This window comes from Cephus cinctus, unplaced genomic scaffold (assembly GCF_000341935.2).
Source record: "Cephus cinctus unplaced genomic scaffold, Ccin1 Ccin1_scaffold0153, whole genome shotgun sequence".
Classification (NCBI taxonomy): domain Eukaryota; kingdom Metazoa; phylum Arthropoda; class Insecta; order Hymenoptera; family Cephidae; genus Cephus; species Cephus cinctus.
This window is the reverse complement of record NW_014332881.1, coordinates 1,708,394-1,727,703: the sequence shown is the minus strand read 5'-3', so window position 1 is coordinate 1,727,703 and position 19,310 is coordinate 1,708,394. Positions and strand designations below refer to the sequence as shown.

At 37.6% G+C, this 19,310-nt stretch overlaps 2 protein-coding genes and 1 long non-coding RNA gene across 20 annotated transcripts; 1 reads left to right on the top strand and 2 right to left on the bottom strand.

The window, feature by feature from the left end:
- Window positions 1–787: 787 nt before the first annotated feature.
- Window positions 788–16,015, bottom strand: LOC107263466 (la-related protein CG11505). 18 transcript variants are annotated; one of them, XM_025080860.1, is made up of 10 exons: window positions 15,014–15,450; window positions 14,136–14,242; window positions 12,814–13,180; window positions 11,903–12,152; window positions 11,536–11,676; window positions 10,880–11,104; window positions 10,555–10,718; window positions 9,355–10,323; window positions 6,012–6,216; window positions 788–4,872 (listed from the first exon to the last, which is right to left on the bottom strand). In XM_025080860.1, exons 2-10 carry the CDS (start codon window positions 14,167–14,169, stop codon window positions 4,777–4,779), a joined length of 2,451 nt encoding a protein of 816 aa, XP_024936628.1. In that variant the 5' UTR covers window positions 14,170–14,242; window positions 15,014–15,450; the 3' UTR covers window positions 788–4,776. The 18 variants fall into 18 exon arrangements, 15 of the variants coding, with proteins under 15 accessions (XP_024936628.1, XP_024936629.1, XP_024936634.1 ...); XM_025080861.1 differs by lacking the exon at window positions 15,014–15,450 and adding an exon at window positions 14,890–14,905; XR_003058499.1 differs by lacking the exons at window positions 14,136–14,242; window positions 15,014–15,450 and having other exon boundaries at window positions 788–3,823; window positions 4,448–4,872; window positions 12,814–13,204.
- A 126-nt stretch (window positions 16,016–16,141) lies between these two features.
- On the top strand, window positions 16,142–16,809 carry LOC107263471. The gene is made up of 2 exons (XR_003058502.1): window positions 16,142–16,225; window positions 16,442–16,809. It is a non-coding gene; the product is annotated as an uncharacterized LOC107263471 (long non-coding RNA).
- A 134-nt stretch (window positions 16,810–16,943) lies between these two features.
- On the bottom strand, window positions 16,944–18,935 carry LOC107263470 (eukaryotic translation initiation factor eIF1). The gene is made up of 3 exons (XM_015730713.2): window positions 18,704–18,935; window positions 18,324–18,481; window positions 16,944–17,661 (listed from the first exon to the last, which is right to left on the bottom strand). Exons 1-3 carry the CDS (start codon window positions 18,729–18,731, stop codon window positions 17,515–17,517), a joined length of 333 nt encoding a protein of 110 aa, XP_015586199.1. The 5' UTR covers window positions 18,732–18,935; the 3' UTR covers window positions 16,944–17,514.
- Between the last annotated feature and the right edge of the window lie 375 nt (window positions 18,936–19,310).

Sequence of the window (19,310 nt, the reverse complement as noted above, 5' to 3'; positions counted from 1 at the left end):
CTTCTAAATTTAATAATCCGTTTAGAGCTCTTTAAATGTTTCAATAGCATTGCATTCGCATAACAGTTATACACCAAATTGGAGATTTCGATAATTATTCGAAGAGTCACACAACGTTACGTTTGATTAGTTTACAAGATGTTAATTACAATCCAGACTTGAATATCGAAACGATGGCAACATACCATTTTGATCGTTTGAAAAGTTTGCACACACCTTTGAGATATAATTTCGTTCATTCTCTTAGTTCTTTTATTTATTTTTCACGATAGGGAGCGGGGAGGCGGTTCTTAATTAAATTGTTAATATTTGAATAAAGAGCGATTGGAGTAAATTCTAATTCTTAAATTATCAATAGCTGTGCCCATTTTCAAATGGGCACTTTACGCATCAAATTAAAAGATTGGCGTCGTGTCGAAAGAATTTTGGGATTTTACAGACGAAGACAACTAATTTGCGTCTAGTGAAATTACAGTCAGTCTCACTTGTTAAGAATATCGGCAGTTTCCAGTATATGCCCTGATTCAAACCTCGTGCACAAAACTATAGATTTTTAATAGGTAAAGACAGATTCGAAATAGTTTCCAGCATCTCTTCGTAATGCACTGTCTTGTAATGCTAGGCCGCACTAATTCTAAAATATGTTTGTACGTTTGGCAGCACGCGACCAACAAAAAAGTAATGAAAACTAAAGAAAAATTCGAGAAATTAAGAAACGCGGCGGCAAAGAGTACCAAATAACGATTCAAGCAACCCCGTAAGTACAGAAAATAAAAAGTAAAACGAATAACAGTAATTAATGTTTAATTTTGAAATCTGTCACTTTACATAGTAATAAACAAACGTCGTAGACCATATTATAATACACATTCTCGTAGTAGTTAAAAAAATCAGACTTTGTAGACCCGCAGCCTACCAAACAAACATTACATTGTACATTACATCGTATTTCTTTTTTTTTTCTCGTGGATTTACTTTGTTTTGTATCTAATCACAGTTTATGCTGATTTATCGAGTAACTAAATATTACCAGCCACAATATTGTTGATGGATCGTAAAGGGAGAGAATTCTGTGACAATATGCTTAGGTTAGTTCCCTACTCTGCATTTACTTTCGAATAACTTAGTACCGATCAAGCGGAATTCCTACACCTTGGATCTATGGAGAAAGAAAAAAAAATTAATATATATTACCCACGTACTTATTTACGTTCCTCATATCGTATATACAAACATCCCTGCGACCACGATCATTGATATACGCTCCACACATTGATTTCTCAATCGTATGCAATTTATTTCCAATAGAAGAGCAAGAACTATCTTAAATCCGAATGCAATACAAGTGACACGTGCACGCATTAACGTAGAAAGATACAAATCCTTAAAATTAGTTTTTCGTGAAAATTAACATTTCACTTTTCTTGTTAAACGTTAGATCCAAGGCTAAGGTAATGTCACGTTGTTGGTCATCGTATCTTTAACATGGTCGTACGCTTATAATCCATTTTGGTGCCACGTTACGTTACGTGCTTAGTAAAGAGAGTGTCCACGATACGGACAATCGTATTTTCGACTTTTCGAATGTCAATTAATTGCAAAATTAAATATACTAGCACGCATCATAAATTTACCATCCTCGAAACGACGATATATATATATATATACGCGACGATAGATGAAATTTTTCGTTCGCTCTGTCGCTCATGGCTTATCATTGATATTAAATGAAAAAAGTTCGAGAAATGCTGACAATTCTTCGCCAATACTACTTTTTTTTTAGATTTTCGTACAATTAAGGCCGGCCCATTCTTTTCATTGGTAAAACGCATTTGCGAGTAGATAAATTTCATGCAAATCGGGTTGTGCAGAGAGTCCATTAAAGTTCTCTGGCAACCTTCGTGACCTTGACAAAGAAAATAATCCAATCGAATAAAGCATAGCACTGCCTCGATCGTGGAGGCTAGTTTAAATGTCGATTTACCAATTAAAAGGTCATGGTACAACTTTTGGATGTGTATGCAAATCTGATCGATCGATTACGCACGCAACTTATCTGTGAGGTTATGTAGACTTTTTCTGATCTTTAATGCGAGAAAGAACAGGGCCAAAACCAAGACGCATAGTTTTACAATTAACCGTCTACAGCACCAACTTACAAACTGAAGTAATTAATATTATTAATCGGTTCGTCGGCGACAAATACAAATTAACCATGTCTCGTCGTATCTGCGGCATTGTTGCTGATCGCGTAAAATACAAAAAAAAAGGAGAGAGTGAAATTAAAAGAAGGCAGCGCATTCAACTTAAAGTATTAATTACATACGACAATAATTCTTCGTGATTCAGGAGATTGGGTTTTTTTGTTGTTTAGTTTTAGCATCCATTACCTTAATTCTGCACGCATATCAGTAACAAATATATCATATGCGCTCTTTACTATAATGTATAGGTACATATAATCGTATAACATCTAAAGCCAAGCTCCTGTAATATACACAACACTTGAGGCACTTAATTGTGTGCTCAAATACCATTTTTCCTGACATCTCTTATGTTACTTGCCAAAGCATAATTCTAAATATGTTATCTCTCGTAACGACCTTAAAATAAAACAGTGCCGTAATGAGGTGTCGTCGAACAGCGCAACAATTACAATTTCACTCGGTTAAACGCGAATTTAAAGTGTCGCACGAAGATCTTCCAGAATATCGATATACAGGGATTTAATCTGATGTCTCTGTCGTTGATTATCGAGAGAGAATTTACAAAGCTTCCTCCAACAGAGACTAGAATTTAATCGCGACAATTATTTCACTAATTCTCACGATTAAATCAAGATGGCGACAGTGCCATTCCGGGTAAGATCGCGTGCACGCAATTTACAATTTTATAATCGTAACGCGTGAACGTTTTCTCGCTGAGGTACCGTATTGGTTTCCGTCGTTGGATATTTTATATTTCGAGAGGAGCCCAGCGTACATTTTTTTTCTTCTTTACCTCGACATCAGAATTTTTCACTCGAATTATCTCTTACGTCAACCAAGTCATTTTACCGTCGTTTTCGTCTCTCCGCGTAACCTAATCCCTGTAACTGGGATCTGACGTATCCTGTTACCTGGCGAAAACCGAAGCACATTCCTTCTACGTAAATTTTCGAAAATACACTTTTAATTCGTATTTCGTGAAGTATATTGATATCATTTCTTGTTCCACATATTATGAGGTGTAACATACTGGAACATCGATATTATGCTAAATTGAATATTCCTAGTACCCCTATTACTTTACAATAATTACACGACTGAGATATAGCTTAAGTATCATAAATTGATTTTCTTTCAAAAGGCATAAATGAGAATAAAAACGTAATAAATGAAACCTACTCTTTTTTTTTTCCTTTCCATGAGACAAAACATTCTTAATTTGTAACGTCTTCTTCGATACACTTTGTTCCGTGCCACAGGCAAAGTGACATCTATCTCTATCTCTTAAAAAAAAAAAAAGAAAGAATCTTTGTCTATTATACGAGTACAATTTTTTTTTAGTATCGTGACAAATTAAACTACGGAAGCTGTCGTTTGCATCTTTTTTTTTTCTTTTTAATAATTTTCTCCTGAACTCCCTAAACATTTCTGTCGAGCTCCTACAAGTATGCTAAAAGAATGGCGAATAAAAAAAAACATTAGAATCCTCCAATATATTGGCAATAAACTATATGTATATCTCTGTTCCCTGATATTGGAAGTCATACCAAAGCACGTTAGATCTAATATAGCCATACTCGATCTCTCTTTCCCTTTGGCGCGGCGCGGTCGATATTCTGGAAAAACGTAAAGTCGACAATTAAACATCCAAATGAAACTAAAAGTTATACCGCTCGTGAAAGTCATGAACGCAAGTACATCATATACGATGAGTTCCATTTAAATTTTTTTTCTTAAAAGTAAAAGGAGGTTCCTCGAATAGCGACTCTCGACACGGTCTTGAAATAATAACGTATATTCTCGAATAAAGGTTAGATCGCAATTAAGCAAGTCTGTCGCTGTTCCCAGATGCTTACGAAGATGCGTATGAGTTAGCAGGGTTTGGCACAAAGATAAACTTTTTCCCAGTCACGGCCCTGCATTGGAAAGGGGGAACGGGAGTGAAGAAGAAGGACGAGGGACAAGAGGATTGAGTGTGGGGTAAGAAGGTAGTAGGAAGGAGTAGGTGGGGGTAAGTTTTTTTTTGTCATTTTCATTTTGGAGTCGTGGAATAATAGGTGGAATTAAAAGGATTAACACGTTAGTTTAACATTTTTACAAGCTAACAAATATGTACCTCCAAAATCACAGAACCAAAGCAATAACAATACTCCCCCTGCACAGTATGTATTATCCTGTCAGCGATCGTGTCCCTTAAACGTAGGGCGAATTACTGTCTCTTTGAATAATTCCATAATAACCTGTGGTATAATCGATGCCGCATTCATTGTAGGCGAAGTCACTGTACAATGTAGAAAGTTCTTTTCGTGCCCACTGTACGACCACTTTGGGATTAAAAGCAGCGTTAATCAATCCACTTCGATCCAAATAAAGAGTAACTGCTAAATATCGAAATTGATTGCAGTGATATCTGTAAGAGTTCTCGTGTGAATATAACGGGTCTGTCATTGTTTAAGGACTTCCATCGAAAACTTCCATTAGTAACTCCACGTCCGGATTGGCGACAGTCGCGCCTCCAGGGACTCTCAAATGTATAAAGACGTGTCGATTCGTTACTTACACGTTGCCTTTATACGTGTCCGTCCCTCTCGTCCGTTTTGTGTTTTGTACAAGGTACCTCTCGACAGTGTTGCGCTACTTGGGCATAGCTCGGCCTCGTAAGATCCTGCAGAAAGAAAAAGAAAATAATTAGTCTCTCGAAAGGGCAGCTCGAGCAGTTTATCAAACCTCATTTAAAAAAAAAAAATCAAGTCATCCAAACGTTAATACATTTCTTACATGGAAAAAGTATTTGACTCTTGCCTATACAATTTTACTTTTTCCCCCCCCCAAGTACCAAAGAGTAACCCGCGTTGACTCAAGGTAAACGGTGCCATCGATTTACACGCGTATTCTAAATCGACCCTACGCCACAAGACCGTAAGCTAACAGTCAATTCTAATTAGCGATCCGCGAAAGACATAAAATAATAGAATGACTATCAAGACTTCGCTTTCTTGATAAATAATATTACATTACACAAGTGTCGTTCTAGCGTGAACCCAAAAATCTTTGTTGCACTCTAGTAACACGTGCACGCTCTTGCAACGCAGTTTAACTGAATATCGTCCCAAAGACAAGTCTAACCCAACCAGCCGGATGGCATAAACGCTGAAAATAAGAGTATCGTATAACTATACTTCAATATTTTCTATAAATATTTCGTACAGCACAATAGGTAACGTCTTCTTAACCACTAACAAAGTATCTCTTTCGTATCTGACAACGGAGACAATAAATAATCATATTACATCTGAGAGAACAATAATTTCGTAACACGATACACGTAAATATCAACTAGCTATTTGTATATATATATATATATAAAAAAAAAAAAAAAAAAAAGACAGTCCCTCAAGCTCTCTCATGCTGTACTATGTGATAGTGATATCCTCTCGATTCAATTAAAAAAGATGATCTATGGATCGTCATCGATCAATCATCAAGGTCGATGACCAGCAGTCATGCGATAAAGATGATATGACGGACTGGGACAATTACCATGAACAACGCAACGGGACTACGGACCACCGCAATGGCTTATCTGACTAAGAAGAAAGAAAAAAAAAAGAATTAAAAAAAAGGAGACAAATTAATCACAGACCTAATTGATTATTAATCTTAAGTCAATAGAAAAGCGCAAAGAAGACGATGCCTCGATCCAAACAACTCAATCGGAGCGTTCGATTGTAATTGTCAGGATCATCAGGGAGGGAGGGAGGACTTAGAGAGAGTTTGGTAAGCAAGATGATGAAGATTACTTACTAAAGGAGAGGCAGACGCCACTCCGGCTTGTGTTTGAGGATTCTGTGGGGTAGTAGGGACGTCGCAGTCACAACTGGTTACTGGTTCGGAATCTTCTGCTGCATGCGCATTTGTACTTATGGCCTCATCCACACCGTTCACCATGTTCGAGTCGTCAGTCTTTATAGATCTGTTAGCGGTGCATTTCAGTAGTAAGGGGCTAAACCTAGGCGTGCGTAAGTATAGTAATATGTACGTGTCGCGTCAAAAGATACGAAATATTATAAAGATAATAACAATTATAATGAGAAAGACAATAAATTTAAATACCAATCGTACCGATAATCCAAATACAATGCTATTTAAGTAAATAATAAGAGGACACTCGATATAACCGATCCTCGCTAATGACAATTGGGCATTACTACGGAATTTTAACCATCATGCACGAATCATTCGATTCACAGCCAGCGCACACGTGCTTCCTGTCGGAGGTGTCTCCTACGCTATCTCTCTCTCCTGCGGGACTTTTCTTCTTTTTCTCTCTCTCTCTCTCTATTGGCGAAACAGCTAATCCTAGTCGGGAGTATGGGTACTTGCAAGGTGGCAACACACGGTTAAAAAACCAGTATACACATCGTTTATTTAGTTTCATTGACAATGATTCTATAGTCATTACCAAATAATAATGAACCATGCTTTTATTGTATTTACGTGTCGAAAAATTACAGCTTAATTATTAATTATTTAAAACTACAAACTTTAATTCAAAATGCCTTTAAAAGTAACTTGAAACCGAACAATTAATAATAATAATAACATAATAATAACATAATAATAATAATAATAATAATAATAATAATAAACCCTGAATATTATAGTAGTCCCTAGGTATTGTTCATCTGTCGCGGCAGTACAGGCAAGGAATTTAACCCATGCTACATAGAGAGACCTATGCATTGTGCTACCACATAGTACTGCATGCACTCGCGCATACCTGCATATATATATATATATAGATTACGACAGCGTGTCATATTTAAGAGTATACGTTGCGCGGGGTGCAGCATGGACCCGCGTTGACTAACTATCGTTTACCAAATGCCTCTATACCCTCTCCTTGGCTCTGTTCGTAGCGAATTTCGCATTTTTTCAATTTTCTTAATCTTTTTTTAGTTTCATTGTTTTCTATTAAATAATATCTATTCCATCCTCACGTACAGAGATCGGAGGGGCGACTCTTGTTTCTGAAAGGCTGTATCGGTACGACAGCACTGGGAAAGTCAATTGGCACCCCGATTGTATGTACAGGATTATTCAGTAAAAACGTCCATTTGATTTTTATGGTACAACCATGTTCAGGTAGTGCGATTCTACTGAATAACTCTATGTACATGTCCGTGCACATAGCTTGTCCAATGACGTGGGAAGCAGATTTAACGCCCGTTTCAAACGAGTCGTGATCGCGAAAAAATAGAAAGAAAAACAAAATGGCAAATTGAAGCGACGGTAGAGCACGTACATCTCTCAATTGTTTAACGACCACCGCATACGGGATAGGATGAGCGACGATGTCGAACGTCGTTCGAGAAAAGCGCGAAGGCGAGGGGCCGCACGAGAGTTATGTACAACAACAGGGTTATCATCGGATGGGGAATCCCGATATATACGCCGGTAACGTTAAATGCGCCTCGTCGAAGAATGAAGCATAGAAGCGACGGAATAATAGGAGAAGAAAAAAAATTGGCTACTAGTATGATAAAGAAGGACAGAGTTAAAATATGTGCCACTCGTTCGTCCTATTACTGTGCTATATATGTATACGTATGAAATTATGAATATATATATATATATATATATATATATATATATATATATATATGTATATATATATGATTGCATCGGTTATGCATTTTAGTTTTATATAACGTGAAATAAAAGAAAAACGATTTTAGGACCCCGTGATTTGTACAACGTGCGAGCGAACGAATGAGCAGAGAAAGAGAGAGAGAGAGAGAGATTGAGAAAATAATATAGAGATAGGGTAATTACTGATAAAAAAGTATATATATATATACTACTGTATTGGATAGATATTATTCACACAGGAATCTCGTAATTGAAGGCTGAACATTATATAGCGGGACAACGTGAGGAGCCGAGATTGGACGAGAGGTACTGTTGTAAAACAAGAAAAAAAAAATCATATTCGACACTTGCACGATGCGCCACCACACACAAAACAACCGCCATCTAACGGAGCACTACCTAAATAACAGAGAGAGAGAAAAACTAAAAAATAAATTTCAGGCAATCAATGCGACTATCGGGCATGAATTTCCATATTCTTTTTTTTTAATTTTCATATCATTTCCATATCCTCCCTATCTCTCGAAGCAATTTTTATGAGAAATAGACGCGCCAGTCTGTCGACCTGTCGTATCCTACGCCCGGGCGACTTCTCCCGCACGAACTTGCAGCCTCGCGTTACGATTTCACATGCTCACCGACCAAGACACGACTCGTTCCCCGAATCTCTCGCGCTATTTATAAATGACTAAAACAAAATAGAGACTATTCGTAAAGGGGTAAAAAAAATCAGATCGTTGCCACGGCGCAAGGATAACATTTGATATATTTCCCGTGAGCGCGCAACACCTTTTCATTTTCCTCTATAATATATGAATCACGAGTATACAAGATGGTGGACGTTGGTGGGATGACGATCGTAGAGCAAAAAGGAAACAAAAAAAAACAAAAAACAAATACGCATCCACCGTAAAAAACGCATAGCACATTACGCAGCCAACGACATTTAATAAGACAACTCAGCATTCCGCAGGCTTCGTGTCCTGCACCTGTACATCACCTTATCGTTCCGCCGTTGCACGAGTTTTGTGTAGACATATGTGTACGCGTATACACATATGTATACATACGCATACACATCCCACACATAGACATACCAATGAACACCATTTAAAGCAATCGAATAATTCTTAACAAGGCTTTGCAAAAGAATATTTCGATGAAAAATAAAAAAAAAAAAAAAAAAAAAAAAAAAAAAAAAAAAAAAAAAAAAAAAAAAAAAAAAAAAAAAAAAAAAAAGAAAAGAAACGAAAGTCCCTTTAACATGCACGCGTATGGAACCCGTGCATGTCGAGTGTAGCGCTGTCTGCGCGCGCGACTTTGTCTCTTCGCGTAACCGCGTGTACGCGTGTACACGCATTAGAGCGCCAGCGCGCGTGTAAATATATATATATGTATATGTATATATATATATATTTATATTTATATAATCACATATAATTCTATATATATGTATATATATATATAAATATATATAAGAATAAAGCACACTCACTTATCGGGAGATGACGGGGGAGTGAGAGTGATGGTGCTGAGAGCGATGTCTGTGGAGTCAGTGTTGCTAGCAGAAGCATTGGTGTTGGTAGTGGCTGTGGCGGTGGCGGAAGCCGCACCGATGCCGGGAGCAACTGCGACAGGAGCAGGGCTGGTGGTGATGGCCGCCTGAACAGCGGAAGTGACAGTCTGAGATACAGTTAGCCCCGAAGTCCCAGGATTGGCGACAGGATCGCCGTGAGCGCCAGCATTTGATGACCCTGGGCTCGTTGACCTGCTGCTGTTGCTAGTATGTTGTTGCTGATGCTGTTGGTGGTGATACTGTTGAGCAGCCCCTACCATGGGTTCCTTGTCCTTTGTGCTTTTTAGCTTAGCAGTGCCCTTCACTACGTCCGAAAGCCTATTCTGAGATTGCAAGCTGTCGGTAGCAGCACTTTCGGTCGGAGTGTTGTGAGACTTTGCAAGATCGGCATCGAGGCCAGGAAGCGGAGGGAAGGCAGCAGCCTCCAAGTCAAACTGGACCCCTCGATTATACTGAGAGTTACTGGCCGGATTGGACTCTCTGATCGACGGCAGAGGGCTACTGTTGTTGGCTTTAGCGAGGGCATCTTGGTCTTTGGTCCTGCGGTGTGTACGATGACGCGGAAACTGAACCGGTGAGTCCAGACTCTGAGCGTCACTCTCCTGCGGCCCTTTAACGTGGCTGCTGCTGCTGCTGCTGTTGCTGCTGCTACTATACTGAGCCTCTCCAGCCGACGTGGCTGTATGCGAGGAATGGAACTTTGTGCCAGTTTGATAGGAAGAGGCTGGCTTCATCGTGGGCAAGCTCGACGAGAGCGCGGGAGCCGTCGCTCCCAGGGACACTGGACCACCACCGCTTATTGGAGCATGCGAACTTCGACCCATCGGGGCCATACCACCACCGCCATCCATTAAGCCACTCCTTTCGGATCCATTTCTCTGCTTATTTCTGAATCACAGAGAAAAAAATTGTTAACGTTTTTGTCTTTTAAATAACTAAACCTTGACGCAGAGCAATAACGTTCAATATATACGATAAAAATGTCTAATAATCATTAATCATATACTGAACATCATTAACAATTTTCTAGAGCTTATCTAGCGCTATCTGGAGAAATTCTACCGATACGTCTGTGTATCGGCAGGCAAACTCATATCGTATGCAAAAGATCTTGCTTACCTGTTTCTCTGATTGTATCTTGCGTTGGGTGGTTTGAATGAAGTGTGCGGTGTAATACCATTCATTGTAAAGACACCGGCCATATCGAAATATGCAGGACTCGCAGGTCCCCAGGGCATCATCCCGGCCGGGTAAAACGGTTGATGCTGAAACATTAGATCCTGCTGCACTTTCGAGCGTTAGCGATCTTCAAATTGCTACCGCAAATAAATCTCTCAACGGTTATTCACCCGTTGCTGATGTTCGATACACCTCTCGTAAGTCACATAAGAGTGTAAAGTCATTTCAAGTATTGTTTCAGTATCGTTATTTAATGTTTACTCACATAGACATGAACCTGGTTGGGGTATGGCGGCATAGTCGTCTGCGGCATAGTCGTACCATTAGTGTACAGGAAGCGTTGCTGACCAGGCGGATAGGTGCTCGGGTCGTAAACGGGCGGTGCTGGAGGAGTTCTGTATCCATTTTTAATCCCACCAACACCAGCTACCGCTGGGATCGGTAGCCTGTTCATTGGTTTAGCTTTGATGCGTGCCATTATTGGCTTTCCCTGAATAATAAGGGCGAAAAGGACACGTGGTTGAGTATGTATTGCATTTTACAGCGAATGGTATGGTAATATTGATCATGGCAATTAGAGAATGACTGATCAGAGTCAATCTATCCTTGCGTCATAATAATCTCTTATCTCTTATCGCATGTATTTTAACGTGTTATGACTTAAAATCGATATGTCTCCATTGACCACCTGATTTAAGACCACAACCGAACAATCGATAATAACTAGAATTTATTCTTATTTAATTTGATTGAGACAGAATTGTTTTTTTATACGTGTACGCGTTACGAGTAGTATCTTGATACACAACAGGACGTCTATTGTTGTTATTATTATTAATATTATACTACTACAGCACAGGTCATTTAGGCGCCTACCAATACGTGCCTCTAAATGCCATAGTACAAAAAGTAATACGTTACCTGAAATTCTCGTACTTCTTCACGTAGAAACCTATACGCCTTTTGAGCATCCTCGTCAGATTCAAAAGTTACATACCACGAGCTATTATGGGCAAATTCGCACGAGATAAGCCTTGGACAACCCTCTCCTGAGAATAAATTCTGTGAACGTAAAGAAAGACAGTTTTAATGCAAAAGTCTCGGAGCACAAAAATATTCTACAGATATATATATAACAATCAGTTTGGAACGTGATAAATATATCCAAAAAGAGATTATATATAATGACGATAAAAATTGTTTTTCCTTGAAGTTATTGTTACATATGTAATCATAAATATTAAAATATAATATATTAAATATTATCTGAAACAAAAAGACGACTGACCTTCACGTCTTCTAGCGGTGTGCTATCTGGAATTTCCCGGAGAATTACAATACATCGTTTGTGATTTGGCCTCACTTTCTGTCCTTCCTCGTCCACTTGAACGTTAGGAGACTCTCGCAGCACCTCCGTTATTAATTTTATATCTTTCGTCAATTTCTTCACCTGGTTAAAATTCGCTACCGTCCATATCGGCACATATTGATCATTATCCATTTGCGATAATAAATATGTATCATTGGCTAAGTTCTCTCTGAAAGAAGAAACATAATTGCTTCGTGACTGTTGATCATTCATTTTTTCTTTGTTCTCTTTCTCTTTCAATCGGTTAATACTATCCTCAACTACAATCATAAAGCAATAATAAAGATACAGATCATACTACTAGGTATATAGTACCGAGAAATATACGTAAAGCATGACCACATGCGTCATAGTCTGTTCAGCGATACAAATTTATACATGTACAGTAACGAAATAAGCTGGCAACGGTATTAAGCTCTGATTTAAGTCAGTACGTTCTACATATTTTAAATTAAATTCATACGAGTTTACAGTTTTCACGCGTCAATGGCGCGTATGGAATTTAATGTAAGTGATAAAACGGAATTGCATCTTGTAATACAACCACCGAGATTGAATTGCATAAACATATTTTTATTATTAAGTGAAGGAATGAAGATACATTATAAGTTCCAAGTAAAGCATACCCAAATCTTTTAAGATAGTGTACGAGACATTAGTCACGAGGTTAGTTCAAGTAGTGTTGATATCAACAATGTTGATATAACATGAACATCTTATAATGCAATAATTAATGCAGAATGCATATAATCAAGTTGAATCCCCATATGGTCCAATAATACCGAGAAAAACTCAAAGTTATTTCCCAAATTTCAAGTGACCTGACTTACCTGGAGAAGTAATATTCAAGTTGAGAAGAGAGCATCTGTTTCAATTGTTCCAGAGGTATGCCAGGCACGGAGAGATCAGCCATCGGTCCAGGCGCAGGGGGTGCATCTCCTAAGGGTGCAACATCGACTGGAGCATAGCCAACAGCACCACCCATACCTATGGGATGTTGGCCTGTAGGATCGAGATTACCCGCGCCCGCGTCGAGCATCAATTCACCTCCGCTCGGTCCTCCGTTCATGACGCCGTAGTCTAAACTCGAAGCGTTACTGCCAACAACACCCCCGACAGTACCCAGGGGTTCAGGGGTGGCTGGGTAAACCGCCCCTGGTGGGAGCTTCCCAATGTCCCCATTCATGTACACGTACCCTGGAACATAACCGAAAAATATATATAGACAAATGACATGTATTTGATATCGTTTACCCACGACACGTGCTGCTATTTCCTTATGGATCATTCCGAAACGCAAAGTGAACGCTATGGGAAAATACTGCTTAGTCATTTTTATTGTATGAACATGGTAAGAGCATTTGATATTTAAAAAAAAAAATAGAGATGCCTATGCTTACACAGTGTTTATATGGAAGTACCAAATTGCATTGTATGATATGCATGTGCTGTCTTTTCGCTAGAGCACATAGTTGCAGATCTTTGAGAATTATGCTTGGAATTTTGGTTTTGCTTTACACAATCTTAATATTCTTGTGTTAATTGTGTTTGATGTTTCTAAAATAGTTCATCAACGTATCACTGAAATTGTTCAGTTTGATAAAAAATATGATCATCCTAATCTAATTTTATGTGTAATGAATTTTGTGCTTTTCATGTTGTATAAGTTAATGTTTAAGTGAAGAGTATATTAAAAATTAGAGAATTACTTATGGAAGTTGCTGGAATCATATTTCAGTGTACGATCAGCTATAGACAAATAACTTGTTCTACTTATTGATCTATCTAAGGCTACTACTAAAATTCATGAAATGTTTTTGTTAATAAAAAAAAGAACTTTGAACCATAATTTTAATCTTCATTCAAGTTTATCTGATCAGTATCCATCACTCAAATTGAGTCGTTGCATTAAAAAAACTCAATTTTACGAAACTATACATCAATGTCCTAAGTAATCTAGCATGCAAAAAAAATCTATGATGACTAGCTGACTAAAACATTTGTGGATATGCTGCAAACCTTTCATTGAGATCCCCACCCCCTTTTATACTCACAAATCAATCCTTACCCAAGCTAGTAATAACACACGTTAGAAATTCCTTTTGCACAGCATATCATGCCTACAACAGCTGAACTCTCACATATTACATACCTGTTATGGATTTTTCTGAAAAAGGTTGCATCATAGGAGGCAACAATTTTCAAGAGAATAATATGACTTTCTGACGTGAGTGGCTAAATCTCAAGCGAAGTAAGAAGCTGCACATTGAAAGACAAATATTTTAAAAATATATAATTTACAACTGATTGAACGTGAACAAACTGTTGATAGAGGCAACATTGAAAATTATGAAAATATTAAATACTGAAGTTTATATTTTGTATTCGCCGCACTTTTGACTATGCAGTCAATGAAGTGAAAAGGGAAGGAAAAAAAAGAAGGAAGATTTGACGCGTAGCTGTACCAGATTTTCATAAACCACGCTATGGCCAAATGAAACCATAGAATTATAGCAAGACTATCACGGAGCAAAGAAGAAAAATCGACAAGTCATCGCGCGAAAAAAACTCGAAATTCGTTTCTTAGCGCTTTCAAAAGCAAAAGTCAAGAGCCGTTCGGACGAACCATACCACATGCGAATTACTGTCCTCGCGGAAGCACAGCATGCGATCGCCCAATGTTCACGTTGGAACGTCACATTGTATCCCTCCGGCGGAGCTGTCTGAGAAAGGTTACACCGTGGAAAGTAAGAATTTTGAAAGGGCAAGATATGCAATATGTTGGATGCGACTGGCCAAATATAGAGCGAGATGTTGGCTGGGCTAGCGGCGATCACGCACGCAACCACAACGACAACCACTCCGCGAGTGCACTTATGTGTAGCAAATGTCGTTACTGAAATCACCATTCATCCCGAAACAATCCCGGATTCCATGTGCCTTTATCAATAGCTGCTCTCGCCAGCTTCGTTTACTGGCTCGTTCTCGGGAGTAGGACCGTGGGCACACACCGCCGTGTGCGAAACGCACCCTTATTCCTTTCCCTTGAGCCAATATTCATTAGCCACGAGCACGTCTTCCCGTTCCTCTACATCGTTCGGATTACTGCGAATTACGCCGTTTGATAATTTTGCTAAAATCTTACCGAGGAGAAGAATCAACTCAACACAATTTCTCAAGGAAACTACAAAATGGCCGACACAGAAAGGCACATGCCGTGGCTCAATGCATTGTGGGTTGTAGCTATGTAGGCTAGTAGTAATGCCATCTCTTGATTTCGCTCGAACAACCGGTATAACCGCCAGATTCGAACGTTGTATCAACTCCAATCAACTCATCGTCTCAACGCAATTGCAACGTCCCGTTTTCTCTCTTCAAGCCCTGTTCCAGTTTCTTTTATAGATCGAATATTCAAGAACGCCCTTTATTCAACCCGATTAACGTACAACACCCATCAACCATGGCTAATCCCGAAACGATACGTGACACCTTTGTCTCCTTTCCTTTCTTAATTTTCTAGTATTTTTCTCTTCTCAAACGCTCGATTTGTCAGCACCGTTTAATCTATCTTCGACTGTTTCTTTTCCGCCACACCAGTTGTACTGCAATGCACCAGTCATGGCGCACAATTTTCATCATAGTAGAATGCGATTGGCTCGTTACACTTTGGCTGACTCCCAGTAGAGTTATCTGAACATGGAATGACTAATCTAAGGACATCGACGACGATCCCGTATGATCCCGAAAACGCCTGAAATGACATCATCTACTCTGAGAGAATACTTTACACGCACGTATGACAATTAAAGAATAACGAGCACACAACGCACATAACTGTACCGAAAGACAGAAAAAAATCTTCATTTAATATTCTCAAAAAATACCTCTGTGCTAAATTCAAACATGACCTTTAACACATACGTCAAATTCTTGACTCCTTCCAAGATTTCACATTCGTTATCCGAGGTCCATGACGAATTTTGCAGTGGATCCGCAACCATTTTGTATCTAACGGAAACGGGAAAGTTTATACGTACGTATTGAATACGTTGGACATTTAAACTCAAATTAAAATTTTACCTTATCGTTACGTAAAATTCGAAAATTACTTCTACCTCATTCATCTGAAAATAAAACTTCTTGAACTGTATAGTAACATTGTCAAATAAAGCTTAGTTCTTATCCTTTTCAAGTCAAAGTAAATACGAAAGATATAAAGGGGTCTTAAAAATATTCTTGCCGGTAAGCATTGATAAGAAATCAGCAACCGACTGCATGATCATGTTCACGTATATTCTAAATTAAAAATGCAAACGAATAAAATAATAGATCGAATGATCGTTCTGTCTTTATCATTTGTCTAGATAAAATATGCTTTTAGTGTATAATATAACTTCATGTATGCGTGAGATTGTTATCGTTAAAGAGAATTGAATCTTTAACACTCATTGTCAACAGATACTTTGTGAGCGATGGATTTGGACACGAAACTGAATCTGCGTCTAAAAATAAATGACTTGGTCAAATTGAACAAATGTCGGTGCATCTCAGGTCTGTAATGTGTTGCACCATTTGTTTCGACCAAATATTTATTTAACGTGTACCAATATCATATTAATATATACAATTTTGATAAAGTCTCACTTTTAGCAAATAACACACTATATTAATATTTTTTTAAAATGCTTTTTTACATGGACTGATATGAGAAACATCATACAGAGTATAAATACAAATTTGTCGATTTTTATATATGTATAACCTGTTGTATTACTACTAGTATCAAATGTATCATAGAGGATAGAATAAAATAAATTCAAAAGCTACTGAATTACCATTTATTTATCTAGAACAGTCACATGTGTTTACTAAAAAGGCAATTCATTTAGTAAATACTGGTTTTATAATGAAAAAAAATTATTTTAACTAAACCCCTCCCCCCCCAAATTGTTTATCATTATTGTTACATTAAAATGTTATATTTTAATAAATAATACAATGTGGAATAAAAGACACGAAAATCGAAAACAAATGATATTTAAGCGCAAACTAAACTCTGTTGTCCTTACTGTATACAGAAAGCAAAGCAGTCAGTAGTTACAAAGGAGAAGCCAATCTGAAACCTAGGATAACGCATTTTATCTTCTCTGAAGACATCTATCGCATCCAGATACATATCATCTAATATGAAAAGAAACATCCATCCGTTACTATCTGTATCTATCGCTTGTAAATGTGTTTCCTCAAATAGTTACTATTATTACTATTATTTAAAATGTGAGAAAAATTCAGTGGATTATTTAACATAAGACTGCAAGGTATTGCTTTTCCTATAATCTTACAAAATGTCTGATTAGAATATTGTGCCTATATGGTATTGTTATATATTTTTTATTGAAATATATATGCGTATATAATGGGGTATCCCACGAAGTATCAACAAGTAGTAGTGACTGATACAGATAATTTAAGATGATAAGGTGTTGGTGATGGTGGAGTTGTCTTAGGTAGTGGCATGGATGGTTGGTTGATTAAAAACCGTGAACCTTCAGCTGGTCAGGTTTTGCCAGACCTGATTTCGTTAGCCACTGGCATATATTTTCTCGCTGGTCCCCCTGCAGCTGCAGCACCTCCCCGTACTCCGGGTGCTCAATTACAGTCCCATTGCAGGCAAACTCCTGTAATTATTTTTAGAAGTAAATAATTTTCCTATTTTAATTATGCATCAAAGCTTTCTAATAAATGGCATAAGTTGTTGTATTTTGATTGCTCCAAAAGTATCAGCATATGAGTTACATTGGAAATAAATAAAACAATCACTTACAAAGAAAAAAGTATTTGATTAACATTAATGGAATTGTACTGATGAATTCATTGATCATATGTACGCATATTCAGGAGCAGCCATCAATTATAAGGTCAACACAAGCAAGGTCACATCCATAATTGTTTCTACATATTGGTGATACCAAATGAGGACAAGGTCATATATAAATATATTCTCATAAGCTTCAATATGTATTACTCATCAAAAATTTCTAGAACAATCACAGTATGACTAACTTACAGAGAAAACTAAAATTTCCAGCATCTTCTAGAAACCTGTTTTTTTTTACCATTTTCAAAGCAATATCAAATTGCCGATAGTTTGGCCCAATTGACGCAAAACTAACGAGAATACAAATGATTTAAATTTATTTTTACTAGATATAGATCGTCAGCGATAAATACAACGGTATTCCATCGGTTGAAAAATCTTTCACGTCAGTTCTAAATATAGACAAGTTAACACAAAGTGACAGCAAAGAGACAATAGATCCGCAAAGTAGCGATGTCTCACCTTTTTACATGCCCGGACAATTTTTTTCAAGTCATATTCAGAAGAAAGCCCCTGCACCGTGGTTAAGGTCTTGCGACCATTCCGCTGTTGGATCCTTATATGCACGAGACCGTCTTGGACATCATCATCTGAACCCTTGATTGCATCTGCAAAGGGGTCTGTGAAACAAACAAATGCTCCATGTTATGCTAAAGCCCAATTGCTCCAATAACTTAAGAAAAGTCAGAATGGTACAAAATTTTAATAAACTATATAAAAACGTTGCTAGAACGTTGTAACCAGGTTGATTCGTATGATGCAAGCGAAGACGCGACGGCCATTTTGCCAAAACTATCCTCTCGGATACGAAGGATTTAATGAATGGAAAATATAATATTTACCGAATGTGTTGAGATTCTGGATGGACATACGACAAACAAAATATATCCCTCGAAGATATATAACTGCAAATTGCAAGTACAGTCGAGAAAAGTGACGGATGATGTAGGATAACACAAGCACTACGCAAGAATACTGTTAAACCCAAAAAATCTTGTACGGCGGCCGAACTCAACCGGAAGTAAAAGTTGCATTTGTCATGGACGATAGGTGGGGTTGCTTCGGGTTCCTAAACTGACTATTTTGCGCGCAAGCCTGATCCACAATGCAACTATTCTGCTTCTGCGGTAGACTACTAGAGATACATTTGCAACAATTCAAATTATTAAACACTTTTTTCAAAGTAAAATTACTTATAAAATTATACCGTGAACACACAGTTGTAAATTCTAATTATATAAGTTCTATGAAAATAGAATCTATATAATGTATTTTGCTGATGAATTAAAAAATAAAGCAAAATTTCTCATATTTCCAAAAATCTGTATATTGTCTCGTTAGGTTTTTTTAGATCTACACTGATATTTAAATATTTTCAGATATTGTTAGAAGATGTATGTAATGAGGAATGTCGTAAAGGTTTTTTTTATGAAGTTAATGTAACAGAAT

Bases quoted from the DNA above. Each gene is read 5' to 3' on its own strand.
- LOC107263466 (XM_025080860.1), bottom strand. From the start codon at position 14,169: ATGATGCAACCTTTTTCAGAAAAATCCATAACAG. The intron at 11,105-11,535 runs GTAACGTATTAC...CTTATTATTCAG, and splicing joins AAGAAGTACGAGAATTTCAG to GGAAAGCCAATAATGGCACG. The intron at 10,324-10,554 runs GTAAGCAAGATC...TCTGTGATTCAG, and splicing joins AGATACAATCAGAGAAACAG to AAATAAGCAGAGAAATGGAT.
- LOC107263470 (XM_015730713.2), bottom strand. From the start codon at position 18,731: ATGTCCATCCAGAATCTCAACACATTCG. The intron at 18,482-18,703 runs GTAAATATTATA...TTTGTTTCACAG, and splicing joins CCAGAATCTCAACACATTCG to ACCCCTTTGCAGATGCAATC. The intron at 17,662-18,323 runs GTGAGACATCGC...AAATAATTACAG, and splicing joins TTGTCCGGGCATGTAAAAAG to GAGTTTGCCTGCAATGGGAC.